The 15,914-nt window shown below is 38.0% G+C and overlaps 1 protein-coding gene across 2 annotated transcripts in view; it reads right to left on the reverse strand.

Moving 5' to 3' along the window:
* The window catches only part of LOC108244939 (dedicator of cytokinesis protein 3), a 148,104-nt gene that overhangs the window by 3,731 nt on the left and 128,459 nt on the right, over positions 1–15,914 (reverse strand). For both annotated transcript variants that reach the window (XM_017431497.3, XM_017431498.3), the window contains exons 24-54: positions 15,249–15,419; positions 14,811–14,996; positions 13,120–13,312; positions 12,672–12,799; positions 12,062–12,208; positions 10,881–10,979; positions 10,599–10,693; positions 10,402–10,477; positions 9,803–9,903; positions 9,544–9,602; positions 9,183–9,331; positions 8,994–9,079; positions 8,810–8,836; positions 8,073–8,168; positions 7,681–7,741; positions 7,488–7,581; positions 7,260–7,408; positions 6,973–7,059; positions 6,591–6,695; positions 6,240–6,381; positions 5,984–6,150; positions 5,561–5,647; positions 5,187–5,366; positions 4,433–4,516; positions 3,793–3,909; positions 3,175–3,305; positions 2,248–2,383; positions 1,844–1,925; positions 1,602–1,720; positions 996–1,083; positions 799–918 (exon numbers count right to left, since the gene is read on the reverse strand). In XM_017431497.3, coding sequence (XP_017286986.1) covers positions 799–918; positions 996–1,083; positions 1,602–1,720; positions 1,844–1,925; positions 2,248–2,383; positions 3,175–3,305; positions 3,793–3,909; positions 4,433–4,516; positions 5,187–5,366; positions 5,561–5,647; positions 5,984–6,150; positions 6,240–6,381; positions 6,591–6,695; positions 6,973–7,059; positions 7,260–7,408; positions 7,488–7,581; positions 7,681–7,741; positions 8,073–8,168; positions 8,810–8,836; positions 8,994–9,079; positions 9,183–9,331; positions 9,544–9,602; positions 9,803–9,903; positions 10,402–10,477; positions 10,599–10,693; positions 10,881–10,979; positions 12,062–12,208; positions 12,672–12,799; positions 13,120–13,312; positions 14,811–14,996; positions 15,249–15,419 — 3,562 coding nt within the window. The remainder of the gene's footprint in view (positions 1–798; positions 919–995; positions 1,084–1,601; positions 1,721–1,843; positions 1,926–2,247; positions 2,384–3,174; positions 3,306–3,792; positions 3,910–4,432; positions 4,517–5,186; positions 5,367–5,560; positions 5,648–5,983; positions 6,151–6,239; positions 6,382–6,590; positions 6,696–6,972; positions 7,060–7,259; positions 7,409–7,487; positions 7,582–7,680; positions 7,742–8,072; positions 8,169–8,809; positions 8,837–8,993; positions 9,080–9,182; positions 9,332–9,543; positions 9,603–9,802; positions 9,904–10,401; positions 10,478–10,598; positions 10,694–10,880; positions 10,980–12,061; positions 12,209–12,671; positions 12,800–13,119; positions 13,313–14,810; positions 14,997–15,248; positions 15,420–15,914) is intronic.

Here is a 15,914-nt window from a genome sequence, read left to right on the forward strand (position 1 = left end):
TTGTGAGGGATATGAACAAAAGAATTATGAGTGCATAATAATTTTGGTTTAATCAGATAATTGTTCTCGTCGTTTATAAATGCAAATCACACAAAAGCATTAAAACAGTTGTGAGCTGTTTTTTGCAGACATTAAAAGCACAAAACTTTCAACTTCTTAAGCTATTCTACATTAAAAATAATTTCATAATGTGACTAATGTTATTAAAACATCATCAGAGAGTTATGTAGTAGGTTCATCAATTTTAGAGAAATTTTAGAGCAAAGACATATATCCTGTGTTTTTGTCACCAACTACAGGCTTCTGTCTGCTGATACTGTTAATCTTCAAGTTGTTGCTCTAAAAACAAACTGAGAGGACTAAGAATTATCTACTGTAAGCTTCTTAACTCTTTTCTCTCATTTTAAATCTGCTTTGATAATCAACAGAATTTTTTAAGAACAAGTTTCTTGAAATATCTTCCAAAGATCTTAACTAAGTTAACTTAAATCTATGTTTAAAAAGTAAAACAGGCTTTAACTGACCTGTTCCACGTGCATTATTCAGCCGTACCCCTCTCAGAGAGGTACATATAAACTCTTCAGTGTAGAACATAAAAAGGGTTTTATGCACAAACACTCTAGAATTATATGAGGGGCTTTAATGAATAAAAATAAACACAAAGACGTACAAGTTCACATGCAGAAACAGCAACATTTCTCCTCATGCATAAATTATGTGAATCAGTTTCCACAGGTGGATTCTCTGAAGCCAGTAACTAACATGCAGAGGCAGACGTGTGCAGCAGCAGTTTCATACCATGAGGAATGTTCCGAGGAGGAACCGGTGGAGCCATGACGCTGCCGACATGAGCTGAGAGGAAAGGCAGAGCCTCTCTGGTACCGCTGTCCAAACTCCAGCTACTGGGAGTGGTGAGGACTGAAGGAGAGCACTAAAATGAGCCGGCTGTAATTTCACACATCATGTTTTACAAACATCCGTGCATGTTTGCTTACCTTTCTCAGCAACAGAGAGGTTGGGGTCACTGCAGGGTTTACAAGGACCGATCACCTGATGGAACAAGGCTCGCTGAAAGTTTGGTAGCTGGATAATAAGATAGAGATTATTGCAAAGTATTAACAGATGCATGAACAAAAATCAGCAAACAAAGTTAGTAATCTAAGAATCTTAAAGAAATCTTCTACCAAGCTTCTCACACAGTGAGGAAAGCAGATTCTCAAAAAGACCCACAAAGACACCATGAAGTGATTCTGAATCTTCTCATTATTTAAAACTAAATAACTTCTGACCTCATGAACGTTACAAGTTCGACCGATCATCAGTTATTGAACAGAATTGGTTTAAACATTTTCACTGCAGCTAATTTTTTTTTTCTCAATGAACTCATTGTTTCATGTCAGTGTCCACCTGAAAACCTGAAGAAGTTGAAGAATTTTAAGCTTTTGCGTAAACCTCCTGTGACAGACAGTACCTAAACTTCTATGTTAGAACCATCAGTTTTCACACACTACTGTTTCTATTTTAGTTCAGACTGTTGTGTTAAATCAAAACTTGAATATTTAAAAGCATGTAGTGTTTGTCCTTTCATCCATTGTCCATACCTGTCCATTCTCAGTGATGTTGGAGTACATCGCACTGCTCGGTCTCTCTCTGTGTGGCGGCAGCAGCATCAGCATTTCTCTGTTGTGTCTGTACTTGTCAGGCAGAGAAGGAGAGCCCACTGCACAGGAACACACCAAAAAGACAGTGACAATCAGGGGTTCAAAACCTAAATAATAACAAAAATCTCCCATGTCATGTGTGCTATGTATAATGAAATATTACTCATGCTGCAGCAGCTCACCTCTCATGGTTGAGGGGGTGGAGTTAATCATCTGAGGGGGAGCAGAGTGGGTGGAGCTGAGGCTGGAGGAGGAGGGGCTTGCCTGAAGTGAGAAGGGTTGAGGTGAGGGCATTCAAACGACTACATTTTAATTGTAAATTATTATGCAATATATTGGAGATGGAAATCTTGATTGTTTAACCTGAACTAAAACCTGTGTCTGACAGCAGATACTTTACTTCAGTAAAAGCATTACAATATTGAGAAAAATATAGATAAAATTCCTTTATTTTGTTGTTTTTTGATAAAAAATACTGAGGAATGATAACATAATGAGGAAAAACACATGTAAAGCACTGACACAATGTATTTGGTAAAGTCAAATACCCCGTGGACAGACAGACTTTGTTTCCTTGAAAGCTGACCTGCATGCGGTAGAAGTCCTCTGGATGCTCCACCACCATCCCATCAGCCAGGATCAGCAGATTTCCAGTCTCACTGGTGTTTTGAGAGGAAAGAGAAGGGGTGGAAATGCGAATTGGAGTCAAAACAGCAATGGGACTGGGAGAAAGAAAATAAAAAATTCAAAAGAAAAGCACAAAAGTGGGAAAGTTGAGGGATATGAAGGAAGAAGAGGCAAGGGAAGAGGGTGGGAATGAGAAAGGATGGAGGTTGGAAATAAAAGCACAAGAGAAAAGAAGGATTGTAAGGTTGAAAGGAGAAAAAGGACAGTGAAGAGAGGAATCGTGCAAAGTGCAAAAAATATGGGGAAAAAGGCCAAAAATAATAGCCAAAATATGCATGCAAGGTGATTTGGTGAGAATAATCAGCAGCCCAGATCATGCAAGGAGTCAAATATAGTTTGGTATTGAATGGGAATAGAAGACAGAGAGAAACAGAAAAATGGTATAGTTTTAGAAAGTGTGATGTGAGCAGATAACAGCAGCTGAGAAGCAATGAAGAAATTAGCAAAGATCATAAATGAGAGACGGCAGGTGAAAGCAGTGAACAGCAGGAGGAGCCAATGAGAAGATGAGGTGTTGACCTTAAAATGTTCTAACATTATTTCTGCAGAGTTCATTCCATTAAATTTAATACTTCTGTTTAATCTACACTCAGTGCAGTACAATACATTCATTTTTTTATGTTTTTGCCACATATATATTGTCAGTCTGGATCTGGATTGCAGACCAAGCTTTGTATGCAAAGGAGCCTAAGAGCAGGTGTGTCCAACCCTGGTCCTTGAGGGCCACTATCCTGCATGTTTTACTTGTTTCTTGCTTCAACACATCTGGTTCAGGGGTTAAATTACATCTTCAAGTTCTGCAGAATCCTGTGTGTGTGTTGCTGACCTGTGTCGGTGCATGAGTTTGAAGCTCTCTGGGCTCATGGGGCTGTGAGAGGCCAGGATCCCTCTGGGGGTGTTGGCTCCTGAACCAGACTTGTCGAAACCAGGTGGACCCTGAAACGCAACATAGAAGCACTGCTCTGAATATTCACACTGCTTTTAAACACATACATACATACATACAGTAATGAGACAGAAAAAATGCAAACCTATTCAGGGATGTTCACATATATTACTGCTGTCTGGAAATATGGAATAATAATGCCTGGAAGAATCACTCACATATTCAAGAGGTGATGAAAGAGTTTAAATTCTAAACTACGATATTGACTTTAAATTATAAACTATAATATCTTTGCTTTCGGCAGGAGAATGTCCTCTTTAATGAAGTCACTAATTAAGTTGCTTCAGTGCCCTGATCCACTTTTCCAGGATGTTTATAATAGAAGGAACCCTCCTCTGGGTGAATGGATGATTGAGTTTAAATTCCTCGCATTTAGTCTAAAAAAATCTGCAAAAAATCATTCTCAAACAGCAGCTTTAGTTATAATTTTCTCAATACTTTTCCCCTCTGAGCATTAAAATATGAAATATTAAATAAAAAATATTATTCTACACTCACATGGCAGAGGCTGCTCCTCATCATCTGGAACTGATCTATCAGCTTCTTGTGCAGGGGACGCATTTCTGGGTGCACCAACTTCTCGTGCACTGCCAAGCCAACTCCTAAGATGTGAACCTGTGAAAAAACAAACAAGAATACAACAAAAACATTGTTTTTCAAACAGAAAACCACGTGGATCCAACTGGAGCTTCCTTTTTGTGTGTTGTAGCTGATTGAGTCTTAAGATGTATTTCTTTATAAAATGAAAATAAAAATCATTATGACAGTAGGGATCACCTACTCTAAAGCAATAAGTAAAACATGTAGGACCTGTGAGTGATGCTGGAAAAATAAAATGAAACAAGAATAATAGAAAATATATTCCACAGAAAAAAAATATTTCTGTGTTTTAATGAATGTCAATTTGGGTCATTTGTTTATGTTTGACTAACTGTTGTATAGTCAGAAAGGTTTTTTTCTAAACTTGTTAACATCTGATTGAATTTAGATTTAACTGTTTGTTGATGATAATCTTTAATGATTCTGATGATATCCCCTGAGCCACTGTTTTACTGCTTGAGCTGTATTTAAGCATTAAAATAAAACTCATTCATCAGTGAAACCACACGTTAAATAAAAGTATGAAAATAAGAATCACCTGCTCCTGCATCAGGTCTTTGAGCTGAGTGATCTTCTCTGTGTCTTCAGGGTGGCTGGTGATGTACTCCTTATCAAAGAAAGCCTGATGACAAAAAAAAGCAGCTCTTTTATTATTACTAATGGCTGTAATTATTCAATTATAATTTTAGAATGATGGATTACATTTCTTAATTGGCATAAAATACAGAATGAGACCTAATTTTGAACAAATTCCTCTATAAAATTTTAGCCTTTTTTCAAAAACTGCATTAAAAAAAATCAATTAGTGGCTAGATAGATAAGAAACTTGAATGCTCTAATTGCAACTTTGGTGCTCTAATTGCAAAGAATGTTTTGGATTTCTTAAAATAAAAAAGACACCCACAAGAGGATTGAAATAAAACACTATCATAATATAACAATATAATTTATTTTCTACTTATTTTGTACTAATTTTGAGTATTGTTGCAAATGCATCAAATTGGGAGGGCTCTCACTGTATACAAGCCATGCGATAAAAATGATTCTATTCTAGTCTATAATAATCCTTAGTGACAAAATAAAAAAGATTAGAGGAAAAAGGCAAAAGAAGAAAGTTCATTGTAGTCAAATTGTTTTAAAACCACACGTGGTTAAGAAATTACTCTTAGAACCAAATTACCAATAAGTATAAGTTTATTTTATAAGATCAAACTGCTTTAAATCCCCTAACTGTTACTGATGATCTGAAATAAAGTTGATTTTTGATGTTTGTGCAACACTTTCAGTCCAACCTCTTGGTATCTGGCGATGCCTCCGTTCACGGCAGCGTCGATGACTCCGTTCAGCGTCATGCTGAGCAGGTTGATGTTTCCATGCAGCTGTTTGTGTTGGTACTGACTGATCAGAGTCCGCAGCTCCTGGTTCTTATTCTCCACCACACAGATGGCGTTTTCTAACGGACTCACCTCCACCTACGGGAAACAGAAAGGGAGAGAAATGGTTCAATTAATAAAGTGCTTCTTTTATCGCACATTTCTTTAGGAAATGTACAAGTTTTATTTTAAGAAAGAAGAATTTCTTTCAGTAGTTTATTAAACTGAGATATCTGACAACGCCAAGTTATGTTAACATTGAAACTCTCGTTAAAAATGTTAAATTCTCTCACCAGTTCTCTTTTGTCCACCTCAAACCAGCGTGAAATTCCTGGCAGAGGGTGGGTGAGGATCAGAGTCGTTCTTTCGATCCAGAGACTCTGAAACAAACAAACAACAAGCAGTGAAACAAACTGAGCTGAATTCATAAAGTTTCAGCTCAGCTTTAACTTCACTGAAACCTCTCAGACAAAAACAATGTAAGTGTGGGTAAAAGGGGCAAATAAAAAATGAGTAGTAATGGTATTAAATTGAAAAGAATAATTTTCCTTCGAGCTGCTCTGATAAAAAATATTAGGAGTAATAACCTGAAAAGCATACAAAACTCTTGTGATGAGTTCAGAATGAGTCAGCGACTGTTTTGATTTCACAGACCAGCATTTTACCCTTTAAAGGTACCCACTGCTGAAATAAACGAGAAACTCTTCTCCACCTACCTTGAACTCGTTGTCTCTGTCTTTGGGTCCTTTGTGAAACGGCCGGTCGTACCGGAAGCGTCGAACGTTGTTCACCCGATAGAAGCTCTTAATGCGATCAGGAACTCTGTCCATCTGAAGGACGCTGACGCTCTCTGGAACTGGGGTCACGGCGTAGATCTGCAGGTCTGAACCGAGGGGGTCAAGGATCTGTTCACAAACTTCTACATCCAGACACTTCCTCCTGCTACAGGACAGATATCTACTGGAAGGATACACTGTGCGTCGCACTGCAGAATGGCCTCGTCAGGTTGATTTGGGTGCTGCATCGCAATGGCTTGTGGGAATTCTCCCAGCATCCTTTGCTGGAAGGCTTCTAACCTTTCGTAATCATGGCCCCGACAGACAAACTCTTTGTTCTGATTTTTCAAAAACAAACAAAAAAAAAAACAGATAATACAGATATTTGTTAAAGGTTCTTGTGTTAACAAGAATGTTTTCAATAACACAGACACATTTTAAGACATTTTCTTTGCTTTCAAATTAAAGCAGTTTTCCATCTTACTAATGACAAACTGTTCAAAATTTAACTTGCATTAAAAAAATACTTCTGAAACATTTCACTCACTCTGAGGAAGAAAGGGAACTTCCTGCCGTAGAACCCCACCCTGAAGAACTCCGGCTCCAGACGCTGCTGCTCCATTATGTTGTCGTAATACGCTGCTTCCATTTTCTGCACAACATGACACAAAGACATTAGAGAGAACCTACATTGCACAAGTCTCTCCTTAGATATCTAAAGAACAAAAATAATGTTTTAAAATTAAAAATACTGTTTAAAAACTGCAAACATACTCCAAAAAACTACAAGTAGGAAACTGATACAGACTCAACTTAAGATTATTTTCTGGTGTTCTAAAAGTTTGATAATAATACCGTGATAATGATTAAAATGTACAGTATTTATTAGTTATATTCATTAAAAAAACAGAGTTTGTGTTGCAGCTCACCCGTATCCAGCTGAGGCTCTGATAGTCGTACAGAGATTCATACTGAAAGGCCAGTTCTCTGCACAGAGGAATACCAAATTCCCAACACTGAAAAAACACACACAAACACTTCTTAGAAAGGAGGAGTGTTCACAGTATTTACAGCAATTCATACGTGAAACACCAGAACATTATATGCTTTTAAAGCTGTGTAACGGCACAAATGTGAGGAGTTAATGCATTTTTTTACTGGTAGAGTGGACAATGATATGACTGATTTTCTGCTGAAGGTGTGTGTGAGAACACACCTTTCCCTTGTTGAAATAGTGTATGACTTTGCGGCAGAGGCCCTCCTTTCGGTGCCACTCCGTCTGAGCAGGATAATGCAGGAACTGTTTAACTGGTCGCTCGTCCCAGTGCAGCAGCTCCCAGTACAGCAGCAGGGTGAACGCAGCCTCTGCAGACAAACAAGCGTCACTAACATGTTTCCAATATCATTTTTACTGGTGAACCTCTTTTAGTTTTAGTTGCTGCACCTGTGTAGTTCTCAGCCTGCAGATGCATGTCACACAGTTTGTGGATGTAACGGATGTACATCTCCTCTTTGTTGATCTCTGACTTGTAGAAGTTCTAAAAGGATACAAAACAAAAACAATCACAATACTCACTGTTTCTATGAAAAAGTACTTTTTATTTGTAGGTTTATGAGCTACATGACAGAAATCCTACCAGGAGGTTAACGGTGCAGCCAATCTTCTTGTTTTCTGTCTCATCTCCCTTCATACAGTCTCTGAACAGAAAAACAACTTTTATAGTCGACCCCATCTTCAAACACAGGCTTGATCATGTTAGCGTTTTTTCTAATACAGTTTCTCTCCTTAAACTGATGTTTTTGTCTATAATGTCAACTTTTGAAAGCTAATATAACATTTTTTGATCAAAAGACGTTTTTGAAAAACAAAACCATCAAAGAATTAAATTTCATGTCAGAGCTGCATTTTTGAACAATACTAAAATCTATACTTATCATTGTCATAAGAATTCATTATGGATTAATGTACAAGTGCACATATAAAGTATATCATGTGAGTGCTTGTTAGAATGACTTTAATGAAGGTTACCTGTAGTCCAGCAGTCGCTCCATCAGTCGTGTGACAGATGTAACAAAAGAGATTCCTGTCTCTCTCCACGTCTCCTGCTCAATCTTCTCCAGAAGACTTTAGAGATAAAAACACAGAAATTAGACACTGTCATGTTGTTTCTTCTGATAAACTCAGTGATATATTTTATAACCAGCAAGGACTCAGAGTCTGCTTGTTTTAATTGTGACAGTGTTGATGACATCCTCTGAAGTACTGATGTTCTTAACTCAAAATATCAGTATTTTGAAACATTGGCTCCTTACTGATTGCAGTTAGGCTATAAAATTTTCATTTTTTTAGAAACAGTAAGGCTTAGTTTACTTGACCAAATGATCATGTAATACTTGTCTCAAACTGCTGAAAGCAAATTAATTTAAAGACAATAAGTCACAGAAAATAACCAGTTAGTAACAATTCAGAGAGCAAACTTAGGTATGTTTAAATGATGTGAGGGTGTTAATGAAAAGCATATGTGGATGTTTAATGAATTTTCCCTTTATTTTAATCTGCACATTTATAGAGTGTTTTCTTTTCTGGGTCCAGACTATAACTCTAAAAGTTAGTTTTTTGTGGGATTGTTTTTTGCCTGTCGTTTTTATCTAGACAGGTTAACCATGGTTCAATTGTCAGTCCAGACTCGCGCTACCAGCATAATTCAAGTTTCTGAGGATTTTTGGCTTTACTGAACCGATCTGCAGCACATGTGGTGATGTTACCTGGGATAAGGCCCAAACAGCTGGGTTCTAGTCCCGCAGCAAAGAGCAAAGCAAACAGCGGACAGAGAAGTGTTAGAGCAGACGAACTGAGAGGTTATTTCTGTTATCACAGAGAAAGAGACAGACGGGTGGCTTCACATGGATTTAAAACACAAAGAGAACCTTTGCTCTCTATGTTCCTTACAGCAAACCAAAGAGTTCCCTGTAGTTCTCATCGCCTTTCCCCTCAGACACCAAACTGTCCAACTTGTCGATCAGTTCAGCCTCCACCTGAACAATCAAAGACAAAAACATTCTCTGGGTTGTTAAATAGCTGAGCTGCTGTTTCCTGGACATGATGATGTGATCCGTCTGTTTGTACGTGTTTGTGTACCTGTTTGAAGTTCCCGTTTTTGCGCTGCTCCCAGTCCATCATGTCGTGGAAGATTGGAATCATGATGTTTCTCACCTCCACCTGAGGAACCAGCGTCACTCCCAAGAACGGGCCGATCATCCCAGGGATGAAATGGATTTTATTCTCTCCTACAATCATGATATAAAAGAGTCAAAATCATATTTAATCACTAGCCAGGTAATGTTATGTATAGCAGCTCAGAGAATTTAGATGGGGACTGAAATTACATTTTAGAACAAAAAAGCAGTATATAAATGAACATCTTAAAGGAGATTAAAATCTGAGCATATTTTGTGTTTTTTTTGGCTAGTTCAAATAAAAAAAGTTACATAAATCTTACCTAGATTCTGCCACATGTTAAAAAGTTCATAAGTCATCATCACTCTCATGTCGCCGTACCTGCAATAGAATAAACATAGTAAAAAATAAAACCCTTATATTTCCTGTTTGATTTGATTAATCTGCTTGTATTTTTGTATTTTCACGTGAATGTATAAAACACTGTTGTTTTAAAACTGCAGATTGTGTGTAACTGCAGGAGAAAGAATGTATCAGATTGTATAGTTTATTTCTTCTTTTTTAGTTGTCTGTGTTCTTACTTGTCTAAGATCTTCTTCCTCTTCGCAGGACTCAGGTTTTCCAGCTGTAAACTCGGCTGATTGATGTAAAGAACAGCCAGGCTGAAGTAGGAGTTCCACACCTGGTCGCACAGACAAGCATTAAAGACATTAAAGTCATTTCCTACAGACTGTCACACACTGAGCTCTGCACAATTTTATTCATACATTTTTAAATGTGAGCCATTAAATGTTAACAAGAACATGAGAGTTGAACAGATTCATGTCCTTCTGGTATCCTGAGATGAAAGTTTTCTCCACGTTCTCAAAAAAGGGACACATTCTGCTCTTCATGTTTTTGTGTGACCTCCTAATGTTTTTGTATTTTGCATGCTCCATAACTCAAGTAAAACTAATATAAGAGCTCAAAATACTTTAAACTTATTGTCATGTAAAAGAAAAGGTTTAAAATACTCTGAATAGCATTAATGGTTAATCAGGCAAAAGCAAAAACATTTTCTGTTGAATGATTGGAATAAATTCTTTTTACTTAGAACATTTGATTGTGATTGCTGTTTTGTTAAATAGTCATAGATTGTGATTTTTGCCTGAATAAAAAGGTTATATTTAAACCAACATACCTTAAAGTCAAAATCTGTTTCTGCAAAGTTCTTGTGCAGAGCAGGGCCGAGGTGCTGAGCTGTGGTCAGGATGATGCTGCAGAAAGTGAGACACACAAACAGCTGCTGTAAGCTGATGCTGTGTTTTACTCTGTTTTATGAAAAAACATCATGATGTGTGTCCAGACTGTCTGGGAGATCATCTTTTTGTGTCTTACTTGCTGGTGAGCAGCCTCATGATGTTCCAGTCACGGGGGAAAATACTGAGCTTCATCAGATTTCTAAAGACACACAAAATCTTCAACAAGAACTCCTGAGGATCAAAGAAAGAGGGAAGAATACAAAAAACAAGATTTAGTGATGCTAACAGTCAAAAAGCTTGCAGTATTGATACATGCTTTCTCTTTAGCCTGCAAGTGTTGCACTCCTTATATTCCTTTTTGCATCAGATGTGTCATTAACCAACATAACTACTGTTTATTTTCATTCAATTTTTCTACCTTGACCTCATCCTTGCTTTGAAAGTTTTCCATTAAGTGCTGAAAGTGGATGTCTGTCATCTGGCGGAGAAGCGACAGGAGGCATGAGACGTACTCTCCCTGTGAAAAAGGAAAACGGGGACGGATGTTTGAGCCAATCACATGGAAGCAGGTATTAGTAAGAGAACAATCAGAGATGACAACGACAGTCTCCTTCTCAAACTGAAACCTGTTCACCCCACTTTCACCACAAGATGTCACTCTTTATAATGTAACATTTTTGTCTGTGGAGGACAGTAACTAACTCTTAATCAGGTAAAATGGGGCATATGCATATATATGTTTCATTACTCGGAATAGGCAAAAAACCTTACTCAACAATGATACAGAGCTTCAAAAAGATCTCTAAAAGCTGTAATTATTTTTTCCCTACATGTTTCAGTGCTTGATTGTTTTGGTTATTTGTCTTTACCTATTTTCTATCAGCTACAAACTAGAAATGAGTTTTAGATTATACGACCACATGAACTTTAAACTTAACCCCAGAGTTATAAAAAAAAAATAATGAAGGCACAGGAAAAGCTGGGAACAAGACTGGGCCTGAATCAGAGATGAAGGTGATAACATGTGAATGCAGATTGGTGGACAGTCATATCAGTCAAATGTCCGACTGCATAAAGTTTAAAAATGAAACTCAGAAAAAGAGCTTTATTTAAATTTTTAAGAAGAATCAATGACAAAAATACATATGATTAGATATCTAAAATACCATCTGCTATATATGCTAATAACTATACAAAAAGAAGGACAGGAGATATAACCAAAAATTTGAAAAACTTTTAATAATAGTTAAAGGCATGCAAGTGTTCACAATAAGGATGAAGAGTTGTCTAATCAGAAATTCCATAACCGACAGGACGGCATGAGAATGATGACTGGATGTATTAGGGTAGGGCAATACAGAAAGGTTCAACATTTTAAGATTTATGTAAACTCTCAGTGTTACATTTTTTTTAATATAATTAAATACCTCTTAAATGCCTAAACAAAAATTGTGTAGCTGCGTGAAAATACAGTAAAGCAACTGGTAGAAACAGTTTTCAACATTGCCCGTCCCTAAAACAGACAGAGAGGTGGTTTCAGATAGGATGGATCGAGGAACAGGGGGTGAAGTAGTAGTAGTCATATTGTTAGTTACTAACAGTGATCTCCGCGGTGCACTGCGGACAGCGTTGACCCCTTACCGCCTCCTGCGATTGGCTCTTGCTCATGATTGACAGAAGGGTCTGCAGGAGGACGTCCAGCAGGGACTCCACCATCATCTCCACCTCTTCCTGCACCGATGTGTCCTGGAGGAGGACATGAGGGGGAACAAAGTGAAGGGATGTTACAGAATGGAGAGGACAAATGTGGTAAGGAGGAAGTAGAAAAAACAAAAGGAAGTGTGAAGGAGAGGAGAAGTTCAAAAAAGGAAAGTAAATAGGGGGAAGATAAAAAAAGAAATAAAAGGCCACTTGGACATATACTGCAAAGAAAAAAAAAACATTTTGCTTATAAGTGACACATGAATGAAATCTGATACTTCTAAAACTTGACATCACTGGGATGTTTTGCAGCATTTGCAACATTAAAAAAGACCAAACTGTATTAAACCGAATCCAGAAAAACCTTATGTAACTGAGTCCGACAGCTTGGATCTAACCTGTAAGTTAGAGTTTACCGACCCTCCCATCAACAGATGGACGTTCAGATTTGTGTGTAGTATTTATGTGTATAAAACACATAATGGTGCACAGTATGTATATATGTTACCAGTGAGCTGCTCTTGATAATGGAGAATATGGAGCTGAGTATTCCTGAGCAGATGAGCAGTTCTTTCTGTTGCCTCAGATGTAAATGAATATGATGCAGGACCACCGGGAGCAGGATCCTTCGAGACTCTGAGTGCAAACACACAAGAACACACACTGGTTAATGGGTCATTCATCATTTTAATGGGTTCAAGAACTCTGAATTTAAATGAACTAATTATTGTAAATTATTTAAATTAATTAAAACAAAGTTCTAATAAGTAACTGATCTGTAAATCATCCCAATAAATTACACAAAGTTTTAATAAAAAAACTGCTGCTGTAACTTATTTTTGCTTTTTTATTAAAAAAAAAAAACACAATCCTGTTCTCTCATGAAGTCAGATTAATCAGATAAAGATAATAAGATATGTTGATGTTTAGGATAGTCTATAAAGTTAAACCTTTACCTGGGAAAGAGAAGAGCCTGCTGTCCACAGTTCGAGCGATGGACTGCAGCTTCACCACGTCCATCGACTGCCCGATGTGAACCGTAGACGGCATGCTGCCCAAAGTGCCGCGCACAAACTCTGCCACCTCCTGAACTGTGAACATCTGCAGCAGCTCATCAAAGATGGCCGGGAACGAGTTCAACAGTGCAGCCTGAAGAAGGGCAAGAAAGAAGAGAGTAAATGATGAGCCGAGGAGAAAATTTACAGAAAAATGCAGAGGTGGAAGTTGGGAAGAAGAAGGTTAATGCTGTTAGTTTCTGTGATTGTAATGGAGAAAAATGTGTCCATGGTTTCTGGAAGACAACAGAGGAGAGCAGAGATGAGTCAGAGTGATCACAGGGAAAAGCTGATTTCTAAAATGAAAGGATTCTTTTCATCTCACACAGGTGTGCACCGCACAGAGGTTCGCCTCAGCAGCAAACCATCTTCATCACAAGCTTTATGTTAGTTTTAAAAGAAGTTTTAAGCCCAAGAAGCCAATTAAAGTATTTTGTGTTTTAAAATTGAGCTACTGCATTTTGGAATACAGCCATTCACCTGGTTTGAAAGTTCCACAGCAGGGTGGAAAAAGAACTGAATAATTTCAGGAAGCAAATTGCAAGATAAAATGAGAACTATTAAAAAGACAAAAAGATAAAAAAAGCTGGAAAAAAAATACAAAAGTGAGAGACAAATTAAAGTCAGTATGATTAAGAACACAAGGTACAGAAACAGAACCAACAGTCATTGGATGGTTTAAGAGAAACAATACAACAGAGATGCAGGTAAGATTTTTGGAAACTTTGGAGTTTGGAGATTTTTGTAAAGAGTGACTCGACTCAGGGTTTGAGGTGGAGCAGGCAGGTCTTTGAGATCAAGGTTCAGATCTGTGATGTCTAAAAGGTGCAGAACAAACAAATTTTATCCAAGTCACTCAGCATTCACACTGCATATTCACAGAAAATGCCATTTCTCGATTTACAAAATGTGCTGTATGGGAGTCCAAGTTTTGTTTTTTATCTTAGTTGCTTGAGTTTTCATTAACTCCTTCATCACAGAACTGATAGAGATCAAGCCCAAAAATAAATAAAGTATCATGCCACAAACATCTCATCTCCAAACTTTCGATTGCCGACAAGCTTAAAAAAATCAATTTGAATGACCTCAAATCAAGTTGACACACTATAACTGTTTAGGATGGTGAGTGGCTACTGAGGTTTTTTGTTTTTGGTCATGTGTGTTTTAAATTATATCACAGAACAGTGATATAATTTTGGTGAGATGGCACACAGGTTTCATTGGTTTTAGAAGCTTTCTCTGCCTTCCAGACACAAACAGGTAAACTGAATATTTACAACTCATTTAAATTCTTGTTTTCCCTAAAGGTGCATGTGAATCGAATATTCAAAATGATGAAAATGTGCATCTATTGCTGTTGTTTCTAGCAGGGCGTGTGGTTAAATATGAGGACTGAGATATAAGTGGTTTGTAATACAGCATCCACCAGGTCTCACTCAGTGCAGGACAAACAGGAGTGTGTTCTAATGTCAGGCTGTGCAGGATCACAGGTGTGTGTTGTTAGGCTCACAAACAGCTGAAAACACAAGCAGGGACTCTTAGCTTCACACAAGAAACTGGGACTCGTTGTTTTCTTTCAAACATCTACTTACTGACAGTGGAGGCGGCCGCAGAGCGTTGGAGCTCGAGGCCTGAGAGCAGTTGGGTGGCCCGATGCCAGGAACCTGTCCTGGGACCGGGGTCTGGGTTTGGCCCAGGGCAGGAATTAGTGCTAAGGGAGTGGCAGGCCCAATAATGGGACCTGCAGCCTGATTTGGGCCCGGGCAAGGCTGGGAGCCCTGTGGTGCATGGGTCAGGAGGAGGCCCAGGAGAAATAATTAGGACCCGATTGAAGGAAAATTAGGGGAGATTGAAAGAGAAAGTGAGGAGAGTAAGCAAGGAAAGGTCCAAGGTATAAAAAGAAACAGGTGCAGAAGGAGATAAAAGTCAAATAAAGGCAGCTAAGAGGTGATGGAGAACAAACTGAACTACATGTAAAGCTAATTGTAAACTCCTGGCAGTGGTTGTGGATTTAAGGTGTGTTTGCTCACCTGGGTGAAGATGAGGGTCTCTGAGTTGCGGCTGTCCAGACTGAGGACAAACCGGATTGACTGAAAGAGTTCCTGAATGCTGGTGCGAAACTGCTCCTCCTCCATACCACAAGTGGCCCGGGAGTAAAGGATGCGGGACTGGACGATAAACTTAAACAGATACTCCAGTGCCTGAGAATTGTTTGTGTGTGACAAAAATTAAAGGGGAGGAAAAAAGTTAGAGTACCGCCCTGATTCCAAAAAAGTTGAGTTGTTATGTAAAATATGAATAAAAACAATGCAGAAATATTTAAATGCATTTGATATATACTGGATCCAATACGTTTAGTTTTACAGTTTATCTGAAGGCAACAGAAGTATTTAGATGCCATTTAATAGACTGATATTCATTTTAAAAAAAGCCATACAAACAGCAACTGGACTTTATCTATTACCAAAAAGTCCTTACATGAAAGACATTCAAGGAACTAAAGTGAGCAGCCTTCCTTTAGCTGTTGGGTAACACCATGACCTGGATTACAGGAATCTTCACAAATGTGAGTGTGCAGAGTTTGTAAAATAATGTGAGAGACCGTAACAGACAGGAACATGCTAAAACCAACTGAGGCACACAGAGGCTTCTAAAAGATTAATTAAAAAGTCCAATCTGAACCCAAAGCTGCAGGA

The sequence above is a fragment of the Kryptolebias marmoratus genome, linkage group LG4 (genome assembly GCF_001649575.2).
Source record: "Kryptolebias marmoratus isolate JLee-2015 linkage group LG4, ASM164957v2, whole genome shotgun sequence".
NCBI lineage: Eukaryota > Metazoa > Chordata > Actinopteri > Cyprinodontiformes > Rivulidae > Kryptolebias > Kryptolebias marmoratus.